At 39.9% G+C, this 24,256-nt stretch overlaps 1 protein-coding gene across 1 annotated transcript in view; it reads right to left on the reverse strand.

Moving 5' to 3' along the window:
- Positions 1–24,256, reverse strand: part of LOC128657130 (gastrula zinc finger protein XlCGF26.1-like) — a 180,846-nt gene that overhangs the window by 84,644 nt on the left and 71,946 nt on the right. Inside the window, exons 7-8 of the mRNA XM_053711375.1 lie at positions 17,581–17,685; positions 12,639–12,746 (exon numbers count right to left, since the gene is read on the reverse strand). Coding sequence (XP_053567350.1) covers positions 12,639–12,746; positions 17,581–17,685 — 213 coding nt within the window. The remainder of the gene's footprint in view (positions 1–12,638; positions 12,747–17,580; positions 17,686–24,256) is intronic.

Consider the following 24,256-nt stretch of genomic DNA (forward strand, 5'->3'; position numbering starts at 1 on the left):
TCTTGTCGACTCCGGTGCTGCAGGCTATTTCATTGACAGTGCTTTTGTATCAAAGCACTCCATTCCTGTTTTGCCTCGGTCTGTTCCGCTTGCTATTGAGGCCATTGATGGCAGGCCCCTTCAGCCCGCACTCGTTACTCACGAAACTGTGCTGTTGGGGCTCTCCATTTTGAAACCCTCCAGTTCCAGGTGATAAATTCATTAATTTTCCGGTTGTTCTGGGTTATCCCTGGCTCCAAAAGCACAATCCCAGTCTCGACTGGCGCAGGTCCGAAATTTTGTCGTGGTCTCCGCAATGTATTTCCACTTGTCTTCGGAAACCAGTTAAAGTCTTGTGCACTTCTTCGGTATCTCAATTGCCAGAGGAGTACCGAGAGTTTCTAGACGTTTTTGACAAGGTGCGTGCCAGTATGTTGCCTCCTCACTGGTCTTACGATTGTGCCATAGACCTGCAACCCGGAGCCATTCCTCCTCGGGGCCGGGTTTACCCTCTGTCCGTTGCAGAGAATTGTGCTATGGAGGAGTATGTTGCCGATGCTCTGTCGTGCTGGATCATCCGCAAATCCTGCTCTCCTGCAGGGGCTGGCTTCTTCTTTGTGAAGAAAAAGGGTGGCGAGTTAAGACCATGCATCCATTATAGGGGTCTTAATCATCTTACAATTAAGAATGCTTACCCTATTCCGCTCATTACGGAACTCTTTAACCGCCTCAAGGGAGCTACGGTTTTTACTAAAATTGATTTGAGAGGAGCGTACAATCTCGTTAGGATCAAGGAGGGTCACGAATGGAAAACAGCATTTAACACCAGGAGCGGGCATTATGAGTATCTTGTAATGCCCTTTGGCCTATGTAATGCTCCTGCTGTTTTCCAGGAATTTATAAATGATGTCCTATGAGATATGTTGCAACAGTGTGTTGTGGTGTACTTAGACGACATCCTCATACACTTGAGGCTCATCGTTCTGATGTTACATGGGTTTCTCAGAGACTACGTGAGAATGGCCTGTTTTGTAAACTCGAGAAATGTGAGTTCCATCAGACTCAAGTAACCTTCCTAGGTTATGTTATTTCCGTTGCAGGGTTCTCCATGGATCCTGACAAGTTTTCTGCAGTTTTGCAGTGGCCTCGCCCAGTTGGTCTTCGGTCTATTCAACGTTTTTTGGGGTTCGCTAATTACTATAGAAAGTTTATTAAAAACTTTTCTTCCTTGGTCAAACCTATCACAGACATGACCCGTAAAGAGAATGATCCACATTGGTCACCTACTGCCATTAAGGCCATTGATAGTCTTAAGACTGCCTTTGCTGCCGCTCCAGTTCTGGCTCATCCAAACCCTGTCCTGCCTTTCATTCTTGAGGTCGATGCGTCTGAGACTGGAGTAGGTGCCCTCTTGTCTCAACGTCCTACGCCTGACGGATCCTTGCATCCATGTGGTTTCTTTCCTAAGAAATTGTCTCCAGCTGATTGCAATTATGAAATTGGAGACAGGCCATAATTTTGGCACTCAAGGAATGGAGGCATCTTCTTGAGGGTACTAGTGTGCCAGTGCTCATTCTTACTGACCACAAGAATTTAACTTATCTATCTGAAGCAAAACATTTGTTGCCCCGACAGGCCAGATGGGCGCTATTTTTGTCTTGGTTTATGTGGTCTCCTACCTGCCTGGTAGTAAGAATGTTATGGCTGATGCCCTCTCTCGACAATTTTCATCTCGGTCCAAGGAGGACTCTGTACCTACTCCAGTTATACCTCCTGACCATATTTTGGCTACCATACGTACTAATTTGACTTCTCCCTTGGGGGAGGAGATCCTGCTGCTTACCCTGTTTGTTTGCCATGTGCTGCTGGCAGCCATTTTACTCACCTCTCTTCCTGACTATGGTGCATTGTGGGGGATGCTGCTCATTTCCTGCACTACCTTTTATGGCCAGACTGGTGTGCATCATCCATGTGAGACAGGATGCAGTCTAAGAATTGTGATGTCATCACTTATTATTTAAAGGGCCTCTGTTCAGTATGCTTTGCCTTTGCGTTGTCTCAGACCTGTTTGTGAGAGTTCCTGTGTATTACCTGGCTGCCTGACGTCCTTCCTAGTTCCTGATCCCTGGCTTGTTCCTGACTCTGTTGTTTTCCTTGTTGCTGATTCCGGCTCGTCTGACTATTCGCTTTGGCTCCTGACTCGGCTCATCTGACTACCAGCTCTGGTTTTGACTCCTGGCTTGTTATTTGACTTGTGGACTTTTATTATTTTTTGCTATTAATAAAGGTGTGATTATTTTTGCACTTCTCGTCTCAGTCTGATTCCAGGCACCCTGGCATTCCCCCACTATCAGATAGGTAATAGCTACAGCCGTTTCTGAGGTAATGAATGTCCCAGAAAAATAAAGAGCTGCAAATACCTCTATGCTGAGCAACAGAATGACCGGTCCCACATGATAAAGAGGTCTTCTCCCTCCAGTAGTTCTGTGGAGACATACAGGGTCTTAGTTAATATCTGCTAAGACCATCATCTGAAGGGCAGCACTCAGTATGGGAGGCGCAGTGAGAATTTAATCCCACAAGTTCCCATTGCTTTAAAGTCACCTGTAGCTCTACTCTAGAGGCTGACAAGGAATACGGCCACACCCTATAATAAAATAGCACTCACTGGTACCATTTTAAAAATAATAAACTCTTGATTGAAGAATCCAAACTAACACCTCACTTTACCTCTTCCTATCACTAACACAGGCAAAGAGAATGACTGGATTGGGAGGGAAGGGAGGAGCTATATATACAGCTCTGTTGTGGTGCTCTTTGCCTCCTCCTGCTGACCAGGAGGCGTAATCCTACAAGTAAGGATGAAATCTGTGGACTCATTCGGCTAGATTTAGAGTTGGGCGGTAGCCGTCAAAACCAGCGTTAAAGGGTCCTAACCCTGGTTTTTACCGCCCTCTGGTATTTGGAGTCAGTCAGGAAAGGGTCTAACGCTCACTTTCCAGCCGCGACTTTTCCATACCGCAGATCCCATTACGTCAATTGCGTATCCTATCTTTTCAATGGGATATTTCTAACGCCGGTATTTAGAGTCCTGGCTGAAGTGAGCGTTAGAAATCTAACGACAAAACTCCAGCTGCAGAAAAAAAACAGGAGTTAAGAGCTTTCTGGGCTAACGCCGGTTTATAATGCTCTTAACTACTGTGCTCTAAAGTACACTAACACCCATAAACTACCTATGTACCCCTAAACCAAGGTCCCCCCACATCGCCGCCACTCTATTAAATTTTTTTAACCCCTAATCTGCCGTCCGCACGCCGCCGCAAGGTACGTTATACTTATGTACCCCTAATCTGCTGCCCCTAACACCGCCGACCCCTATATTATATTTATTAACCCCTAATCTGCCCCCCTCAACGTCGCCTCCACCTGCCTACACTTATTAACCCCTAATCTGCCGACCGGACCGCGCCGCTATTATAATAAAGTTATTAACCCCTAATCCGCCTCACTCCCGCCTCAATAACCCTATAATAAATAGTATTAACCCCTAATCTGCCCTCCCTAACATCGCTGACACCTAACTTCAAGCATTAACCCCTAATCTGCCGACCGGAGCTCACCGCTATTCTAATAAATTTTTTAACCCCTAAAGCCAATTCTAACCCTAACCCTAACACCCCCCTAACTTAAATATAATTTAAATCTAACGAAATAAATTAACTATTATTAAATAAATTATTCCTATTTAAAGCTAAATACTTACCTGTAAAATAAACCCTAATATAGCTACAATATAAATTATAATTATATTGTAGCTATTTTAGGATTTATATTTATATTTATTTTACAGGTAACTTTGTAATTATTTTAACCAGGTACAATAGCTATTAAATAGTTAATAACTATTTAATAGTTACCTAGTTAAAATAATTACAAAATTACCTGTAAAATAAATCCTAACCTCAGTTACAATTAAACCTAACACTACACTATCAATAAATTAATTAAATAAAATACCTCCAATTACCTACAATTAAACCTAACACTACACTATCAATAAATTAATTAAATACAATACCTACAAATAAATACATTTAAATAAACTAACTAAAGTACAAAAAATAAAAAGAACTAAGTTACAAAAAATAAAAAAATATTTACAAACATAAGAAAAATATTACAACAATTTTAAACCAATTACACCTACTCTAAGCCCCCTAATAAAATAAAGTCCCCCAAAATAAAAAAAATGCCCTACCCTATTCTAAATTAAAAAAGTTCAAAGCTCTTTTACCTTACCAGCCCTTAAAAGGACCTTTTGTGGGGCATGCCCCAAAGAATTCAGCTCTTTTGCCTGTAAAAAAAAACACATACAATACCCCCCCCAACATTAAAACCCACCACCCACATACCCCTAATCTAACCCAAACCCCACTTAAATAAACCTAACACTAAGCCCCTGAAGATCTTCCTACCTTATCTTCACCTCGCCGGGTATCACACCGATCCGTCCTGGCATTCTATTGGCTGATCGGAACAGCCAATAGAATGTGAGCTCAATCTGATTGGATGATTGAATCAGCCAATCGGATTGAACTTGATTCTGATTGGCTGATTCCATCAGCCAATCAGAATATTCCTACCTTAATTCCGATTGGCTGATAGAATCCTATCAGCCAATCGGAATTCGAGGGACGCCATCTTGGATGACGTCATTTAAAGGAACCGTCATTCGGCGAGTAGGCGTCGCTTGAAGAGGTTGGATCCGCGTCGGCTGGGAAGAAGATGGCTCCGCTCCGGAAGAAAGAAGATTGAAGATGCGGCTTGATAGAAGACTTCATCCCGATGATGGACTTCCGACTTCAGCCCGATGATGGAGTTCTTCAGCCGCCGCTTGGATCAAGACTTCGGACCCTCTTCTGGACCGATCGCTGAACCTGGTGAGGTGAAGACAAGGTAGGGAGATCTTCAGGGGCTTAGTGTTAGGTTTATTTAAGAGGGGTTTGGGTTAGATTAGGGGTATGTGGGTGGTGGGTTGTAATGTTGTGGGGGGGGGTATTGTATGTTTTTTCTTACAGGCAAAAGAGCTGAATTATTTGGGGCATGCCCCACAAAAGGTCCTTTTAAGGGCTGGTAAGGTAAAAGAGCTTTGAACTTTTTTAATTTAGAATAGGGTAGGGCATTTTTTTATTTTGGGGGGCTTTGTTATTTTATTAGGGGGCTTAGAGTAGGTGTAATTAGTTTAAAATTGTTGTAATATTTTTCTAATGTTTGTAAATATTTTTTTATTTTTTGTAACTTAGTTCTTTCTTATTTTTTGTACTTTAGTTAGTTTATTTAATTATAGTTATTTGTAGGTATTGTATTTAATTAATTTATTGATAGTGTAGTGTTAGGTTTAATTGTAACTTAGGTTAGGATTTATTTTACAGGTAATTTTGTAATTATTTTAACTAGGTAGCCATTAAATAGTTATTAACTATTTAATAGCTATTGTACCTGGTTAATATAATTACAAAGTTGCCTGTAAAATAAATATTAATCCTAAAATAGCTACAATATAATTATAATTTATATTGTAGCTATATTAGGGTTTATTTTACAGGTAAGTATTTAGCTTTAAATAGGAATAAGTTATTTAATAATAGTTAATTTATTTCGTTAGATTTAAATTATATTTAACTTATGGGGGTGTTAGGGTTAGGGTTAGACTTAGCTTTAGGGGTTAAAAAATGTATTAGAATAGCGGTGAGCTCCGGTCGGCAGATTAGGGGTTAATGTTTGAAGTTAGGTGTCGGCGATGTTAGGGAGGGCAGATTAGGGGTTAATACTATTTATTATAGGGTTATTGAGGCGGGAGTGAGGCGGGAGTGAGGCGGATTAGGGGTTAATACATTTATTATAGTAGCGGTGCGGTCGGCAGATTAGGGGTTAATTATTGTAGGTAGGTGGAGGCGACGTTGTGGGGGGCAGATTAGGGGTTAATAAATATAATATAGGGGTCGGCGGTGTTAGGGGCAGCCGATTAGGGGTACATAGGGATAATGTAGGTAGCGGCGGTTTACGGAGCGGCAGATTAGGGGTTAAAAAAAATATGCAGGTGTCAGCGATAGCGGGGGCGGCAGAATAGGGGTTAATAAGTGTAAGGTTAGGGGTGTTTAGACTCGGGGTACATGTTACGGTGTTAGGTGCAGATGTAGGAAGTGTTTCCCCATAGAAAACAATGGGGCTGCGTTAGGAGCTGAACGCTGCTTTTTTGCAGGTGTTAGGTTTTTTTTCAGCTCAAATGGCCCCATTGTTTTCTATGGGGGAATCGTGCACGAGCACGTTTTTTAAGCTGGCCGCGTCCGTAAGCACCGCTGGAATTTAGAGTTGCAGTGGCGTTAAATTATGCTCTACGCTCCCTTTTTGGAGCCTAACGCACTGAAAACCCAGCCATTCTGTGAACTCTAAACCAGCGGTATTTAAAAGGTGCGGGGGAAAAAAAGCACGCGTAGCTAACGCACCCCTTTGGCCGCAGAACTCTAAATCTAGCCGATTGTGTCTTTAAAAAGAAAAAGCCATTTTAAAGGCCCTTGGTCATTTGGGGGGGGGTGGGGGTTTGTATAGTGTTAGGGGGTGTTTGTATTCTTTTTAAAGTAAAAGAGCTGGTTATCTCAGGGCAGTGCCCTACAAAAGGCCCATTTATGGCCCCCCCAAAAGGTCCTTTTAAGGGCCCTTGGTAGTTTATTCTAGAGTAGGGTTTTTTATTTTGGGGTGGTTTTTAGAATAGGATTAATCCTTTTTTTAGTTGTTTTTGTTTTGCAATTATAGGTTTTTTTATTTTTTGTAATGGTAGTTTTTTTTTATTTTTGGTAATGTTAGGTTTTAGTGTAAGGAAGGTTAGGTTTTATTTCACAGGTAAATTTGTATTTATTTTAACTAGGTAGTTAGTAAATTGTTAATAACTATTTACCAACTAGTCTACCTAGTTAAAATAAATACAAATTTACCTGTGAAATAAAAATAAAACCTAAGCTAGCTACAATGTAACTATTAGTTATATTGTAGCGAGCTTAGGTTTTATTTCACAGGTATGTATTTAGTTTCAAATAGGAATTATTTAGTTAATAATTGTAAATTTAATTTAGCTATATTTTTATTATGATAAAGTTAGGTGGTGTTAGGGTTACGTTAGGGTTAGGTTTAGGGGTTAATATAGTTTAATTCAGCTTGTTGTGATGAGGGGGGCTGGCGGTTTAGGGGTTAATAAATGTAGTATAGTGGCAGCGATATCAGGAGCAGCAGATTAGGGGTTAATAACTGTAGGCAGGTGTCAGTGATGTCAGGGGCAGCAGATTGGGGTGTTTAGACGTAGGGTTTATGTTAGGGTGTTGGGTTTAAACTGTATTTTTATTTCCCCATAGACATCAATGGGGCTGCGTTACGGAACTTTTGTTTCCGCGATCGCAGGTGTTAGGTTTTTTTTTGCCGGCTCTACCGATTGATGTCTATGGGGAAATCGTGCACGAGCAGGTCTCAGCAGATATCTGATTGTGTGCGGTATGGAGCTCAACGCAACCATAGCGCAGGCAAAAGTATGTTTGAGAACTTGTAATAGCAGCACTATAGAAAATTAAACGACGTAACTTTTGTTGCGTTCATTAATATCTCTATAGCGCTCAAAACTCGTAATCTAGCTGATGGGTAATAATGAGGATAAGAAACTGATCACGCTCACAGTAGTTACTTAACCCACATCGCATAACAGTGATCTATCATCTACTTGCCCTAACCCACATGGACAATCTGTCAGCCCTACAACCACATACATTCAGGTTTTGTCCATGTTGAACTTCAGATCAAACTGCTGTATAGCAACCCTTATGTCACAACCATGCACAAATCAGACTAGAAAATATCTCACAGGGTCAGCTGATCAAAACTGATCTTCATTTTCTTACCCATTAGATCATAAAATGCAGTAGAAACATATAAAACACAGTTTTCCTCTTTACTCATGTAATGGTGGCATCAAGTTTAAGACAATGATCTACACTAGCATAAATCAAATCTAGGATTGTATATAATGACCAATTTTTTAAGAATCTGCAAATGTTAAGCTTTTTACCATTTAGCATGAAACATCTCTAACAGTGGAGGAGAAACAGTAAACACAAGTGTTTTCCTAAATGTAGACTAATCAACAGTGACCAATGTAGTATGACCAGCCACATGAATAAGGGTGTATACAGCATTAGTTATACACAGAAACAAAGATAGAGCAAAGTTAGATCAAAGGAAATACATTTCCTAATAAATGTCTGTCTTCAGAATCAAACTCCTCCTTGTCAAGTAATAAAAGAGGTAACTAAACTTCTTACATTTAGACAGAACATCTGCATTAGGCTCCACATAACTTATCAGAAGCAGGTTGAACATGGTGACTAATAATCCTAAAGGATTATTTATGGAACTACAGAATTGTCTGTCTCTCCAAAGAGCATATGGGACCAGCATCATTAGTGGTTAAGGGACCTGCCTTACTTAGGGTTGTAACGAGTAAGAAATACAATTAACTCTATACATCTATCATTCCAAAACACATTCAGACTTACAGACCGAAATCAAAATAAACATTATATGATAAATGCAGACAGTAATGACAGTAGTAAAAAAAAAAAAATAATAATCCCAGAAACAAAACACAATAACAGAAAAGGGGAAACTCCAGTTACTACAAGTAACACATAAATAAAATGCCCAGGTATTTGCACCAGTAAATAAATAAACAAATATGTTACTGCATATCAGTGTCCTCCCCAGGACCTTTTTAGCGGTGACAGCATCTGGCTAATTTTATTGACCATCTGGCAAAAATTGAAGCCAATTTTAAAGGGAATGTAAAGTTGAGCGTACACGCTCACGTCATAGGATAGAATTTTTAAAATTATGAGGACTTTATTAATAAATAGTACAAATTTTATGAATGAAAGTCCTCCTAATTTTTTATCCTATGACATGAGTATGCTCAACTTTACATTCCCTTTAAGTTAACATTAGTAAATTTTAAATGTTTTCAATATTTGTTGCTCAAATTCAGCTAGATTACAGGTTTTCCGCCGCTCCCCGACATTGTGGCCACTCTACTAAACTTATTAACCCCTAAACCGCCGTCCTCCCGCATCGCAAACACTATTTAAATATTATTAACCCCTAATCTGCCGTCCGCCCACACCGCCGCTATAATAAACCTATTAACCCCTAAACCGCAAGCCCCCCACAACGAAATAAACTAAAATAAACTATTAACCCCTAAACCGAAAGCCCCCCACAATGAAATAAATTTAAACTAGTAACCCCTAAACCTAACGACCACCTAACTTTATATTAAAATTACAAGTTTCCTAGCTTAAATTCAATTAAAACTTACCTGTCAAAATAAAAAAAATTTTTTTAAATTAAATAAAACTAAACTACCAATAAAAAAATCCTAACACTACTCTAAAAATTACAAAAAGTATCTAATTACAAAAAATGAAAACTAACTAAATTACAAAAACAAACACTAAATTATGAAAAATAACAAATTATCACAAATAAAAAATAATTACAGCTAATCTAATAGCCCTATCAAAATAAAAAAAGCCCCCCCCCCCAAATAAAAAAACCCTAGCCTATAATAAACTACCAATGGCCCTTAAAAGGGCCTTTTGTGGGGCAATGCCCCAAATATATCAACTCTTTTACCTGTAAAAAAAATACAAACACCCCCAACAGTAAAACCCACCACCCAACTAACCACCCCAAATAAAAAAAAAACTATCTAAAATAACCTAAGCTAACCATTGCATACAAAGGGCATTTGTATGGGTATTGCCCTTAAAAGGGCATTTAGCTGTTTTACTGCCCAGACCATAAACTTAAAAAAAAAAAAAAAAAAAAACGTAAAAAAACCCTAACACTAACCCCCGACGATCCACTTACAGTTGTTGAAGTCCCACTTGAAGGATCTTCATCCAGCCGGCCTCGTCTATCTTCATCCAGCCAGCAAGAAGTCTTCATCCAGACGGCCTCTACTATATTCATCCAGCCGGCGAAGTCCTCATCTAGGCGGCCTCTTCGATCTTCATGTGGCTGGCGCGGGTCCATCCTGAAAACATTTGGCACGAAGCCTCCTCTTCATACGGTCGTCGCCGTACACTGGATCTTCAATGCAAGTGACGCTATTCAAGATGGCGTACCTTGCATTCCAAATGGCTGAAAAATTTGAATCTGCCAATAGGAAATAGGGCTGCTAAAATCCTATTGGCTTTTCAAATCAGCCAATAGGATTTAAGCAGCTCTCATTCTATTGGCTAATTCGAATTAGCCAATAGAATGAGAGCTGCTTAAATCCTATTGGCTGATTTGAATAGCCAATAGGATTTTAGCAGCCCGAATTGCTATTGGCTGATTCAAATTTTTCAGCCAATAGGAATGCAAGGGACGTCATCTTGAATCGCGTCACTTGCATTGAAGATCCAGTGTACGGCGGCGACCATATGAAGAGGATGCTCCGCGCCGGATGTCTTCAGGATGGACCCGCTCTGCGCCTCTGGGATCAAGATAGAAGATGCCGTCTGGATGAAAATTGAAGAGGCCGCCTGGATGAAGACTTGTTGCTGCCGGGATGAAGATTGAAGAGGCCGTCTGGATGAAGACTTCGCCGGGATGAAGATCGTTCAAGCGGGATTTAAAAAACTGTAAGTGGATCATCAGGGGGTTAGTGTTAGGCTTTTTTAAGGGATTATTGGGTTGATTTTATTTTTTAGTTTAGGGTCCGGGCAGTAAAAGAGCTAAATGCCCTTTTAAGGGCAATGCCCATACAAATGCCCTTTTCAGGGCAATGGGTAGATTAGTTTTTTTAGATTTTGTGGGTTGGGGGGGGGGTTGTTATGTATTTTCAATAAAAGAGCTGATATCTTTAGGGCAATGCCCTACAAAAGGCCCTTTTAAGGGCCATTGGTGGTTTATTCTAGATTAGGTTTTTTATTTTGGGGTGTTTTTTTATGGGTATTAGAATAGGAATATTTTTTTTTTATTTTGATAATTTGTTTGTTATTTTGTGTAATGTATATTTTTAGCAAGATAGCTGTTTATCTAAGGGCAATGCCCTACAAAAGGCCCTTTTAAGGGCCCTTGGTAGTTTGGGGGGTGTGGGTTTGAATTTTGTTTGTTAGGGGGTGTTTGAATTTTTTTAGTTAACATAAATACAAACTTACCTGTGAAATAAAAATAAAACCTAAGCTAGAAACAATATAACTATTGGTTATACTGTAGCTAGCTTATGTTTCATTTCACAGGTATGTGTTTAGTTTTAAATAGGAATTATTTAGTTAATAATTGTAAATTTAATTTAGATCTAATTTAATTATGTTAAAGTTAGGGGGGTTAGGTTTAGGGGTTAATATAGTTTAATTTAGCTTATTGCAATGTGGGGGCTGGCGGTTTAGGGGTTAATAGGTTTATTTAATTAATAATTGTAAATTTAATTTAGCTATATTTTTAATATGTTAAAGTTAGGGGGTTTTAGGGTTACGTTAGGGGTTAATATAGTTTAATTTAGCTTGCTGCAATGTGGGGGGCTGGCGGTTTAGGGGTTAATAAATGTAGTATAGTGGCAGCGATATCGGGAGCGGCAGATCAGGGGTTAATAATTTTATTTAGGTAGCGGCAATATTGGGAGAGGCAGATTAGGGTTTAATAACTGTAGGCAGGTGTCAGCGATGTTAGGGGCAGCAGATTAGGGGTGTTTAGACGTAGGATTATGTTAGGGTGTTATTTCCCCATAGACATCAATGGGGCTGCGTTACTTTTGTTTCCGCGATCGCAGGTGTTCGTTTTTTTTTTGCCGGCTCTCAACATTGATGTCTATGGGAAAATCGTGCACGAGCACGTCAAACAAAGCACTTGTTTTAGGTGCGGTATGGAGCTCAACACAACCATATTGCATGCAAAAGGTGTATGTTTGAAAACTTGTAATGGCAGCACTATAGAAAATTAAATAACGTAACTTTTGTTGCGTTCGTTAATTTCTCTATAGCGCTCAAAACTCATAATCTAGCTGAGTATCATTTAATCAGTTTATGTTACATTATGCAATTACTTTGTGCAATGGATAGCTTAAAGGGACAGTATACACCAATTTTCATTTATCTGCATGTAATAAGCACAACAATAAAGAAGAATATGCACAGATACTGATCTAAAAATCCAGTATAAAAGCTTTAAAAAAAACTTACTTAGAAGCTCACAGTTTAGCACTATTGATGAGGTTAGGTTGGGACACCCAGTGAAAGGGGCTGGGAAAACATGAAGAGCAGACACTCCCCCCTCCCCTGCATATGAAAAGACAGATTACACAAACAGGAGCGGAAGGAATCTGTAGACATCAGTATACATCTAAAACTTTGGGGCTTGGTTAGAAGTCCGAAAATCAGCACAAGGTTAATTAAAAATAGACAAAACTATACATTTTTACAAAAACACTCCCAGATGGGCTTTATAAATGGATCACCTACAAAACATTTATGCAAAGAAAAATCTATGGTAAAATGTCCCTTTAATAAAAAAACCTTCCTGTGCCTAGTGGACCAGGTGATCTGTATCCCTCAGACACATCACACACGTGCACTCACCTGTACTGATATTGTCACTGATTTCCTGCTTCACTGCTTCCTGTTGACTCTTTACATACAGATCATTTGTTTGTTCAGCATTAAGTGTAACTTCAGTCTTAACATCACCTGCATAGAGCATATAAACATGGGCAAATATTAGCTACTTAGCACTGCGCAATGAAATTGTAATATCTGAATGTCACATACAACACTAAACTGTGCCCTGTATACCTCCGACACATCACACATGTATACTCGCCTGTACTGATATTGTCACTGATTTCCTGCTTCCCAGCTTCACTGCACCCTGCATCCCTCAGGCACATCTCATACATACACTCACTTGTGCCCTACATCCCTCAGGCACATCACACATGTACACTCACTTGTGCCCTACATCCCTCAGGCACATCTCATACATACACTCACTTGTGCCCTACATCCCTCAGGCACATCTCATACATACACTCACTTGTGCCCTACATCCCTCAGGCACATCTCATACATACACTCACTTGTGCCCTACATCCCTCAGGCACATCTCATACATACACTCACTTGTGCCCTACATCCCTCAGGCACATCTCATACATACACTCACTTGTGCCCTACATCCCTCAGGCACATCTCATACATACACTCACTTGTGCCCTACATCCCTCATGCACATCTCATACATACACTCACTTGTGCCCTACATCCCTCAGGCACATCTCATACATACACTCACTTGTGCCCTACATCCCTCAGGCACATCACACACGTACACTCACCTGTGCCCTGTATCCCTCAGACACATCACACACGTACACTCACCTGTGCCCTGTATCCCTCAGACACATCACATACGTACACTCACCTGTGCCCTGTATCCCTCAGACACATTACATACGTACACTCACCTGTACCATGTATCCCTCAGACACATCACACATGTACACTCACTTGTGCCCTGTATCCCTCAGACACATCACATATGTACATTCACCTGTACCATGTATCCCTCAGGCACATCACACACGTACACTCACTTGTGCCCTGTATCCCTCAGACACATCACACATACACTCACCTGTGCCCTGTATCCCTCAGGCACATCACACACGTACATTCACCTGTACCATGTATCCCTCAGGCACATCACACACGTACACTCACTTGTGCCCTGTATCCCTCAGACACATCACACATGTACACTCACCTGTGCCCTGTATCCCTCAGACACATCACATATGTACACTCACCTGTGCCCTGTATCCCTCAGACACGTCACACATGTACACTCACCTGTGCCCTGTATCACTCAGACACATCACACACGTACACTCACTTGTGCCCTGTATCCCTCAGACACATCACACTAGTACACTCACCTGTGCCCTGTATCCCTCAGACACATCACACACTTACACTCACCTGTGCCTTGTATCCCTCAGACACATCACACACATACACTCACCTGTGCCCTGTATCCCTCAGACACATCACACATGTACACTCACCTGTGCCCTGTATCCCTCAGACACATCACACACTTACACTTACCTGTGCCCTGTATCCCTCAGACACATCACACATGTACACTCACCTGTGCCCTGTATCCCTCAGACACATCACACATGTACACTCACCTGTGCCCTGTATCCCTCAGACACATCACACGTGTACACTCACCTGTGCCCTGTATCCCTCAGGCACATCACACACGTACACTCACCTGTGCCCTGTATCCCTGACACATCACACATGTACACTCACCTGTGCCCTGTATCCCTCAGACACATCACACATGTACACTCACCTGTGCCCTGTATCCCTCAGACACATCACACATACACTCACCTGTCCCCTGTATCCCTCAGACACATCACACATGTACACTCACCTGTGCCCTGTTTCCCTCAGACACATCACACACGTACACTCACCTGTGCCCTGTATCCCTCAGACACATCACACACGTACACTCACCTGTGCCCTGTATCCCTCAGACATACGTCACACTAGTACACTCACCTGTACCCTGTATCCCTCAGACACATCACACACGTACACTCACCTGTGCCCTACATCCCTCAGACACATCACACATGTACACTCACCTGTGCCCTGTATCCCTCAGACACATCACACATGTACACTCGCCTGTGCCCTACATCCCTCAGGCACATCACACATGTAGACTCACCTGTGCCCTGTATCCCTCAGACACATCACACATGTAGACACACCTGTGCCCTGTATCCCTCAGACACATTACACGTGTACACTCACCTCTGCCCTGTATCCCTCAGACACATTACACGTGTACACTCACCTGTGCCCTGTATCCCTCAGACACATCACACACGTACACTCACCTGTGCACTGTATCCCTCAGGCACATCACACATGTACACTCACCTGTGTCCTACATCCCTCAGGCCTATCACACATGTACACTCACCTGTGTCCTGCATCCCTCAGGCACATCACACACATGTAATCACCTGTGCCCTTCATCCCACAAGCATGTCACACGTACACTCACCTGTGCCCTGCGTCCCTCAGGCACATCACACACATGTAATCACCTGTGCCCTTCATCCCACAAGCATGTCACACGTACACTCACCTGTGCCCTGCGTCCCTCAGACACATCACACACTGTCATGTACTTCCCCTTTAACTGGGGTTTGGCCCAATTCTCATTTCCCTTTATAAGGAACATCAGGGTTCTTTTCAAATTGCTTGGTAATTTGTCTCTTGCCTCCGTGTATGCAAGTGTTTGCTGCGTTCCTGCAAGCTACCGGTTAAGCCCTTTTCGCTACTAATTCCTGGAGTAGCCACCTACTAGTTTTCTACAGCTAAAGAATATTTCTACCTAACTTTAGTTATTCACCTTTATCTATGTTTTTAGAGTGAAACCGGAGTTTTGTTCTACGGATATTGTCGGATCTTCCTGTGATGTCACAGCCACGCTGAAACCGAAACGCTTCCACAGATCAGCTGCAACTCTCTCAAGCTTTGCCGTGCCACTGTTTCTAAGGCCTGCAGAATTCTCTGCTTTCGTGACGGCCGTTGCGACGGATTTGGCTGCCATAAAGCTCTTCATACATTGATCATTTTTACCAATATTAAGGTATTTTCTGAATTGTCAATTTTCTTCTTCTCGCAGGTACTACCGCTTCCATGGTTGTTTCGTTGTATTCCTACAAACAACCATTATTCATGCGACTCGTTCTCTCTTTGTAATGCTGCTTGAATCTAGTAAGAACCGCCAGCCTAAGACTCTAACTTTATGCCTCCCTGCATTTAATTATTCAGTTATGTTCAGTAATTCTGAAACATTTTGTTACTATGTTTTTGTGGCCAAATATCCTATAATCATATATAACAATTGTTATTTAGCTATCAGAATAATTTATTCTTCCTCTTTAGAATATTTAGTTCATATTCTTTAGAATTTGAGTCTTCTGTATAATAAGTGCAGATTTAAGTCAGCTTTTACCAGAAGATAGCTATAAGTTGATTTATCACTGCTACAATTAATAACATGTTATATTAACTACAAATTTGTTCTACATATTAGATCCTTTCAAGACAGTCTATTACACTCACGTACACTCACCTTTGCCCTGTATTCCTCAGACATCACACACGTACACTCACCTGTGCTGTATCCCTCAGACACATCACACATATACACTCACCTGTGCCCTGTATTCCTCAGACATCACACACGTACACTCACCTGTGCCCTGTATCCTTCAGACACATCACACACGTACACTCACCTTTGCCCTGTATTCCTCAGACATCACACACGTACACTCACCTGTGCTGTATCCCTCAGACACATCACACACGTACACTCACCTGTACTGTATCCCTCAGACACATCACACATATACACTCACCTGTGCCCTGTATTCCTCAGACATCACACACGTACACTCACCTGTGCCCTGTATCCTTCAGACACATCACACACGTACACTCACCTTTGCCCTGTATTCCTCAGACATCACACACGTACACTCACCTGTGCTGTATCCCTCAGACACATCACACACGTACACTCACCTGTACTGTATCCCTCAGACACATCACACATATACACTCACCTGTGCCCTGTATTCCTCAGACATCACACACGTACACTCACCTGTGCCCTGTATTCCTCAGACATCACACACGTACACTCCCCTGTGCCCTGTATCCTTCAGACACATCACACATGTACACTCACCTGTGCCCTGTATCCCTCAGACACATCACACACGTAAACTCACCTGTGCCCTGTATCTCTCAGACACATCACACATGTACACTCACCTGTGCCCTGTATCCCTCAGACACATCACACATGTACACTCACCTGTGCCCTGTATCCCTCAGACACATCACACACGTATACTCACCTGTGCCCTGTATCCCTCAGACACATCACACATGTACACTCACCGGTGCCCTGTATCCCTCAGACACATCACACACGTACACTCACCTGTGCCCTGTATCCCTCAGACACATCACACACGTACACTCCCCTGTGCCCTGTATCCTTCAGACACATCACACATGTACACTCACCTGTGCCCTGTATCCCTCAGACATATCACACATGTACACTCACCTGTACCCTGCATCCCTCAGTAACATCACACACGTACACTCACCTGTGCCCTGCGTCCCTCAGACACATCACACACATACACTCACCTGTGCCCTGTATCCCTCAGACACATCACACATGTACACTCACTTGTGCCCTGCGTCCCTCAGACACATCACACATGTACACTCACCTATGCCCTGTATCCCTCAGACACATAACACACGTACACTCACCTGTGCCCTGCGTCCCTCAGACACATCACACACATACACTCACCTGTGCCCTGTATCCCTCAGACACATCACACATGTACACTCACTTGTGCCCTGCGTCCCTCAGACACATCACATATACACTCACCTGCACTACTATTAAGCATTTCCTGATGTGCATCTTCTGTAATTTTTCTTAGCCATTGATTTTCTGATTTTTCCATCTCACGTGAAATCTTAGCATGATTTTTACCTGAAGTAAAAAACAAAAGAATTGTTATTTACAAAGTAACATAGGTGAGGTTGAAAAGAGACATAAGTCCATCAAGTTCAGCCTAAATCCATTGAGTTTTAAAATTTAATCTCTATATCCTCTTTTAAAAAAGGACTAAAATAAAATGTGAAAATTTTGTGATTTGCTACAGCACTAGTATTTCAAAAGCCCCTATACCCGATATGGGGACAGTACAGCATTAGTATACCAACAGCTCCTATACATGATATGGGGAAAATACAGCACTGATATTTCAACAGCCCCTATATCTGACATGCGGAAAATATTGGACTAGTATCCCAACAGCCACTATATCTGACATGAGGAGACTACACACATACAGATATGCACATAGAAGCATGCACAGACTACACAAGCTCACACTTGATTACTTTGTACAAACCGATGTTGAAGTCGATAAACAGGAAGGCAATCTACAAATAGTAGCTAGATTAAGGGTGAGCAAACAACTGCAATAATAAGGCAATATGGCAGGAAGTGACCTCTTCTCGGTCCAGTCACATGTTTAGAGTCATGTGAAGAGAGTTCAATATAACAATGCAGGAGCTAGGTTCAAGGTAAGGCATGAAAGCAAACAGATTTAAGTTCTGAAGTGGCAGAGTGACAGAGCAAAGGGTTAGTACCAGTGAGAACAGGGTTCAATACCAGATGTGCTCCTAACAGTACTTCCTCCTTCAGAGAGACGTGCTCTGGACAATCAACCATCCTGGCTTTGTAGGATATCATACATGGAAATCCCTGATCAACCTAGGAACATGAATATTCTCAACAGGTTCCCAAGAACTCTTCAAATGTCCATGATGAACTCTAGAATCTAAAAAAAAACAACTACCATATATTCTTCCTCTACGTCCACTTGTCCAGGCGCTGAAGGGAGTGAAATCCTGCCTGGAAATGTATTTTCATGAAATGGTTTTAGAAGAGCTGAATGAAAAACAAGGCATATCTTAATGAAGCCTGGAAGTCGTAGCTGGAATGTTTTGCTCTGTTATCTTATAAGGACCAATGTACTTTTGACTCCGTTTTTTAGATAGAACTTGAACCTTGAGATTCTTTGTGAAGAACTATACTTTATCTCCAATATAAAAAACTAGATTCTATTTACGATATTTCTTAGCTGATCTTGTAGAATGTTCCTGAGCTTCACTGATAGCCATTTTCAAAAGTTCCTGAGTATCATGTAGAGCTGCAAGTCGTTTTTCTACGGCAGGCATGGAATCTGTGGTTGGGTGGTTAATAATAAATGCTGGATGATACGCATAATTTGCAAAGAACGGAGTCTGGAAGGTGGAACTGTGTTTGCATTATTGTAGGCAAATTCTCCTGCAGATAGGAAAATCAGTGTAATTATTCTGCAGATAATTAACAAAACATTGCAGATATTGCTGTAGAGTCTGGTTAGTATACTCTGTCCATTAATTTGTGGATGAAAGCAGTAGACAATTTGATGTCAATACCTAAAGCAGAACAAAAACTTTTTCAAAATCGAGAAGTAAATTGAACCCCTCAGCCAAAGATTAGATCATCTTTAACTCCTGGCAGAAGAAAAAACATAATTTATGTAAGAACTTACCTGATAAATTAATTTCTTTCATATTAGCAAGAGTCCATGAGCTAGTGACGTATGGGATATACATTCCTACCAGGAGGGGCAAAGTTTCCCAAACCTTAAAATGCCTATAAATACACCCCTCACCACACCCACAATTCAGTTTAACGAATAGCCAAGAAGTGGGGTGATAAAAAAGGAGCGAAAGCATCAAAAAAATAAGGAATTGGAATAATTGTGCTTTATACAAAAAATCATAACCACCACAAAAAAGGGTGGGCCTCATGGACTCTTGCTAATATGAAAGAAATGAATTTATCAGGTAAGTTCTTACATAAATTATGTTTTCTTTCATGTAATTAGCAAGAGTCCATGAGCTAGTGACGTATGGGATAATAAATACCCAAGATGTGGAACTTCCACGCAAGAGTCACTAGAGAGGGAGGGATAAAATAAAGACAGCCAATTCCGCTGAAAAATTAATCCACTACCCAAATCAAAAAAGTTTCAATTTTTATAATGAAAAAAACTGAAAATATAAGCAGAAGAATCAAACTGAAACAGCTGCCTGAAGTACCATTCTACCAAAACTGCTTCTAAAGAAGAGAAAACATCAAAATGGTAGAACATAGTAAAAGTATGCAAAGAAGACCAAGTCATTGCTTTGCAAATCTGATCAACAGAAGCTTCATTCTTAAAAAGCCCAGGAAGTAGAAACTTACCTAGTAGAATGAGCCATAATCCTCCGAGGCGGGAATGCACCAGACTCCAAATAAGCATGATGAATCAAAAGTGAAAGCAAGATGCCAAATAAATGGCAGAAGCCTTTTGACCTTCCTAACACCAGAAAAGATAACAAATAGACTAGAAGACTATCTGAAATCTGAATAGCTTCAACATAAGATTTCAAAACTCTTACCATATCCAAAGAATGTAAGAATCTTACCAAAGAAGTCTTAGTAAAAGACAATAATTCCTCCCTAATGTTGATAGAAATCACAACTTTAGGTAAAAATTGAAATGAGGATAGCAAAAACCACCTTATCCTGATGAAAAAATCAGAAAAAGGAGATTCACAAGAAAGAACAGATAATTAAAAATTGTTCTAGCTGAAGAGATGTCTAAAAAGAACAATACTTTCCATGAAAGTAAATAATGTCTAGAGAAAACATATGCTCAAATAGAAGAGCCTGTAAAGCCTTTAGAACCAAATTAAAACTCCAAGGAGGAGAAATTGGCTTAATGACAGGTTTGATAAGAAACAAAGCCTGAACAAAATAATGAATAACAGGAAGGAACACTGCCTTACCCTGATGAAAAATCAGAAAAGGAGATCCACAAGAAAGAGCAGAAAACTCAGAAACTGTTCTAGCAGAAGAGATAACCAAAAGGAACAATACTTTCCAAGAAAGTAATTTTAATGTCCAGAGAACGCAAAGGTTCAAACGGAGGAGCCTGTAAAGCCCTCAGTACCAAATTGAGACTCCAAGGAGGAGATATTGACTTAATGACAGGCTTGATACAAACCGAAGCCTGTACAAAACAATGAATATCAGAATGAATAGCAATCTTTCTGTGAAAAAGAACAGAAAGAGTAGAGATTTGTCCTTTCAAATAACTTGCAGACAAAACCAACCTGAAAAATTGTAAAATTCTAGGAATTCTAAAAGAATGCCAAAAGAATTTATGAGAAGAACACCAAGAAATGAAAGTCTTCCAAACTCGATAATAAATCTTTCTAGAGACAGATTTAGAAACCTGTAACATAGTATTAATCACTGAGTCAGAGAAACCTCTATGACTAAGAATCAAACGTTCAATCTCCATATCTTCAAATTAAATGATTTGAGATCCTGATGGAAAAATGGGCCTTGAGATAAAAGGTCTGGTCTTAACGGAAATGTCCAAGGTTGGCAACTGGCCATCCGAATGAGATCCGCATACCAAAACCTGTGAGGCCATGCTGGAACCACCAGCAGTACAAACGAACGCTCCATTAGAATTTTTGAAGAACTAGAGGCGGAAGATATAGACAGAATGATAATTCCAAGGAAGTGTCAATGCATACGCTACTTCCGTCTGAGGATCCCCGGACCTGAAATAGGCCCCTGGGAAATTCCTTGTTAAGACGAGAGGCCAACAGATCTATTTCTGGAAGCCCTCACATCTGAAAAATTGAAAAACATATCTGGGTAAAGACCATTCTCCCGGATGTAAAGCTTGATTAACAGAGATAATCCGCTTCCCAAACGTCTATACCTGGGAAAAGGAGCCCAGAATTTAGATAGTATCCGAGATACTTTGTCACAGTCTAAAGACTGATAATTACACCCTGATGATTGACATACACCACAGATGTGATAATGTCTGAAAAAAACAATAAACGTCTCTTCTTCAAAAAGAAACCAACTGAAGAACTCTGGGAATGCACAGAGTTCCAAAATATCAAATGGTAATCTCGCCTCCTGAGATTTCCAAACCCCTTGTGCTGACAGAGAACCTCAGACAGCCTGCCAACCTAAAAGACTCGCATCTATAGAGATCATGGTCCAGGTTGAAAGAATCGAAGAGACCTGTAGAACTAAATGATGGTGATCTTAACCACCGAATCAAAGATAGATAAACATAGAATTCGAAGATTTAAAAAGTGAAATCCTAGAATCCCTGCACCATTATGCAGCATAAAAAACTGAAAAGGTTTTCTATGAAAATGAGCAAAGGAAAATGAATCCAATGCTGCAGCCATAAGACCTAAATTTCCATGCATATATAGCAACTGAAGGAAATAATAGAGACTGAAGGTACCGACAGACGGAACCCAATAAGAAAAAAATCACTTATCTGTTAGAGACAAAGACAGTGACACAATCTATCTGGAAACCTAAAAAAGGTGACCCTTGTGTGAGGAATCAAGAGCTTTTGATAAAAAGATCCTCTAACCATGTCTTGAAAAAACAAAATTGAATCATATGAGATTCCGTAGTCTCAGAAAATAAAAATAATCTGAATGAAAACAGAAATGAAGATATGCATCTATTGTATCTAATGAAAACAAATAATGCTATCACTGACCAAAAAAAGTCAGAATAGACCATATAAATACCAATCTAAAAGATGGTACATTTATATAATAAAAAGATTTTCTATCTTTGGAACAATGAATAGTTTGAATAAAACCCCAAAACCCAGATCCTAAAAATGGAACTGGAATAAATACCCCAGAAGATTCCAGATCTGAGCAGCGCTTGATCCTCAACAGGTGATCAACCACACTTCAACATTACCCAAAATATATGGGACTAAAACACATTAAGGAAAATGTTAGCCTTACTGGAATAGCTTTAATATAATAGAGAGAAAAAGACTTCTCACAGACGGTTTTACTTCAAATTTTATTTTGTACCCAAAATCTAAGAATTTTGGACCGAATAGAACCAAAAAAACTTCTAAATAAAAACATGTTACTTGGGTAAGAATTTAGAATTTTGTTCTTTAGTAAGAACAACCAAACTAAAATAAGCTTAAAGTTTTAGTCTAAGAACTTAATCTTGAAGCCCAGAGTAACAGTTAAGAATTGAATCCAATATGAATCAAATAATTGATTATCTTGGAAAAAAGAAATAAGGATTTTTTAGAAATCACAACATTTCTTCTAGCTAAAAACAGCTAAAGACATAGATTAAACCTCATTTGTGAAAATATTCAATAAAAAGGAAGAAACAAATAAAATTATTAGCATGTTAATCCAGTTAAGGGACCAGAACACACCGGACTTGCATAAACAAAAATGCAAGACAACAAGACAAATGCAACAGCACCCAGTCTGAACCTCAAATGAGCAGTAGACTTTGTCCCTTAACAATGCTAAATAATACATAATCTGATACTTGATCTTTAAAGTAAACAGAAAAAATGGAGCAAAAGCAACATCATCCAAAAAAATTACAGGTCCAAGAAAAGTACCTGAAAATAAAAATTTTTCCTTAAATAGGATACAACCATTTAAAAAGAAAATAAATACTATTTTGCTATAGAAACAATAGCATAATTTAGCAGGAGTAGAGATAGCCCCATTAAATTGGAGAACCCTCAAAATTGAATTTAACTGCCGGCAAAGAATATAATTTAAAACCTTTGAAGAAAATTGTCAGCCTATTCCATTCCCTAGTATGAAGGAATGGAAAAAAACCTCTGAAGACACAGAAGATAAAATAAGCAGAAATAAAATGTTAGCTAGTTTTGAAAAAGAACTAGTTACCTCAATATCCAAAATAATCAACACCTTTTCAACAAAAAACAAATGTACTCTAATAAAAAATAAAAAAGTAGATTTGTTAGTGTCAATATCTGATGAAGAAAAGTTCTGAAAGAGAAAAAACATCATCAGAGAAGGATAATTCAGTATGTTGTTGGTCATTTGAAACTTCATCAAAAAGAAGTTTAAAAAAGACCTAAAAATTTTTTAATAGAAGCCGCAAAGTCAGACAAAGCCTTAACCTAGAATCAGAAAAATATTCTAATAAATTTACATAAGATGTAAAAAGAAAAGCAATACATAAAGCATAAATACTAATGGATTCTGCATGTAAAAGTTTATCATGATAACTTATTACAAACCATAGCTAAAGATAAAGATTCATAACATTTAAAATAAATGAACTTAGCTTTGGTAGGACTTCTTAGTCAACAGGAATCCCTCAGTATGTTCTGATCCAGGAATAATTTATGGAAAATCTTGCAATATGTAATAGAAAAAAACAACATATAAAGCAAAATTATCAAATTCCTTAAATGACAGTTTCAGGAATGGGGAAAAAATGCAAAACAAACAAGCCTCTAGCAACCAGAAGCAACAAAAAAGTGAGACTTAAATAATGTGAAAAAAAGTGGCGCCAAGTATGACGCCCACATTTTTTGGCGCCAAGTATGATACCCACATTTTTTGGCGCCAAGTATAACGCCCACATTTTTGGCGCCAAG

The sequence above is a fragment of the Bombina bombina genome, chromosome 4 (genome assembly GCF_027579735.1).
Source record: "Bombina bombina isolate aBomBom1 chromosome 4, aBomBom1.pri, whole genome shotgun sequence".
Lineage (NCBI taxonomy): Eukaryota > Metazoa > Chordata > Amphibia > Anura > Bombinatoridae > Bombina > Bombina bombina.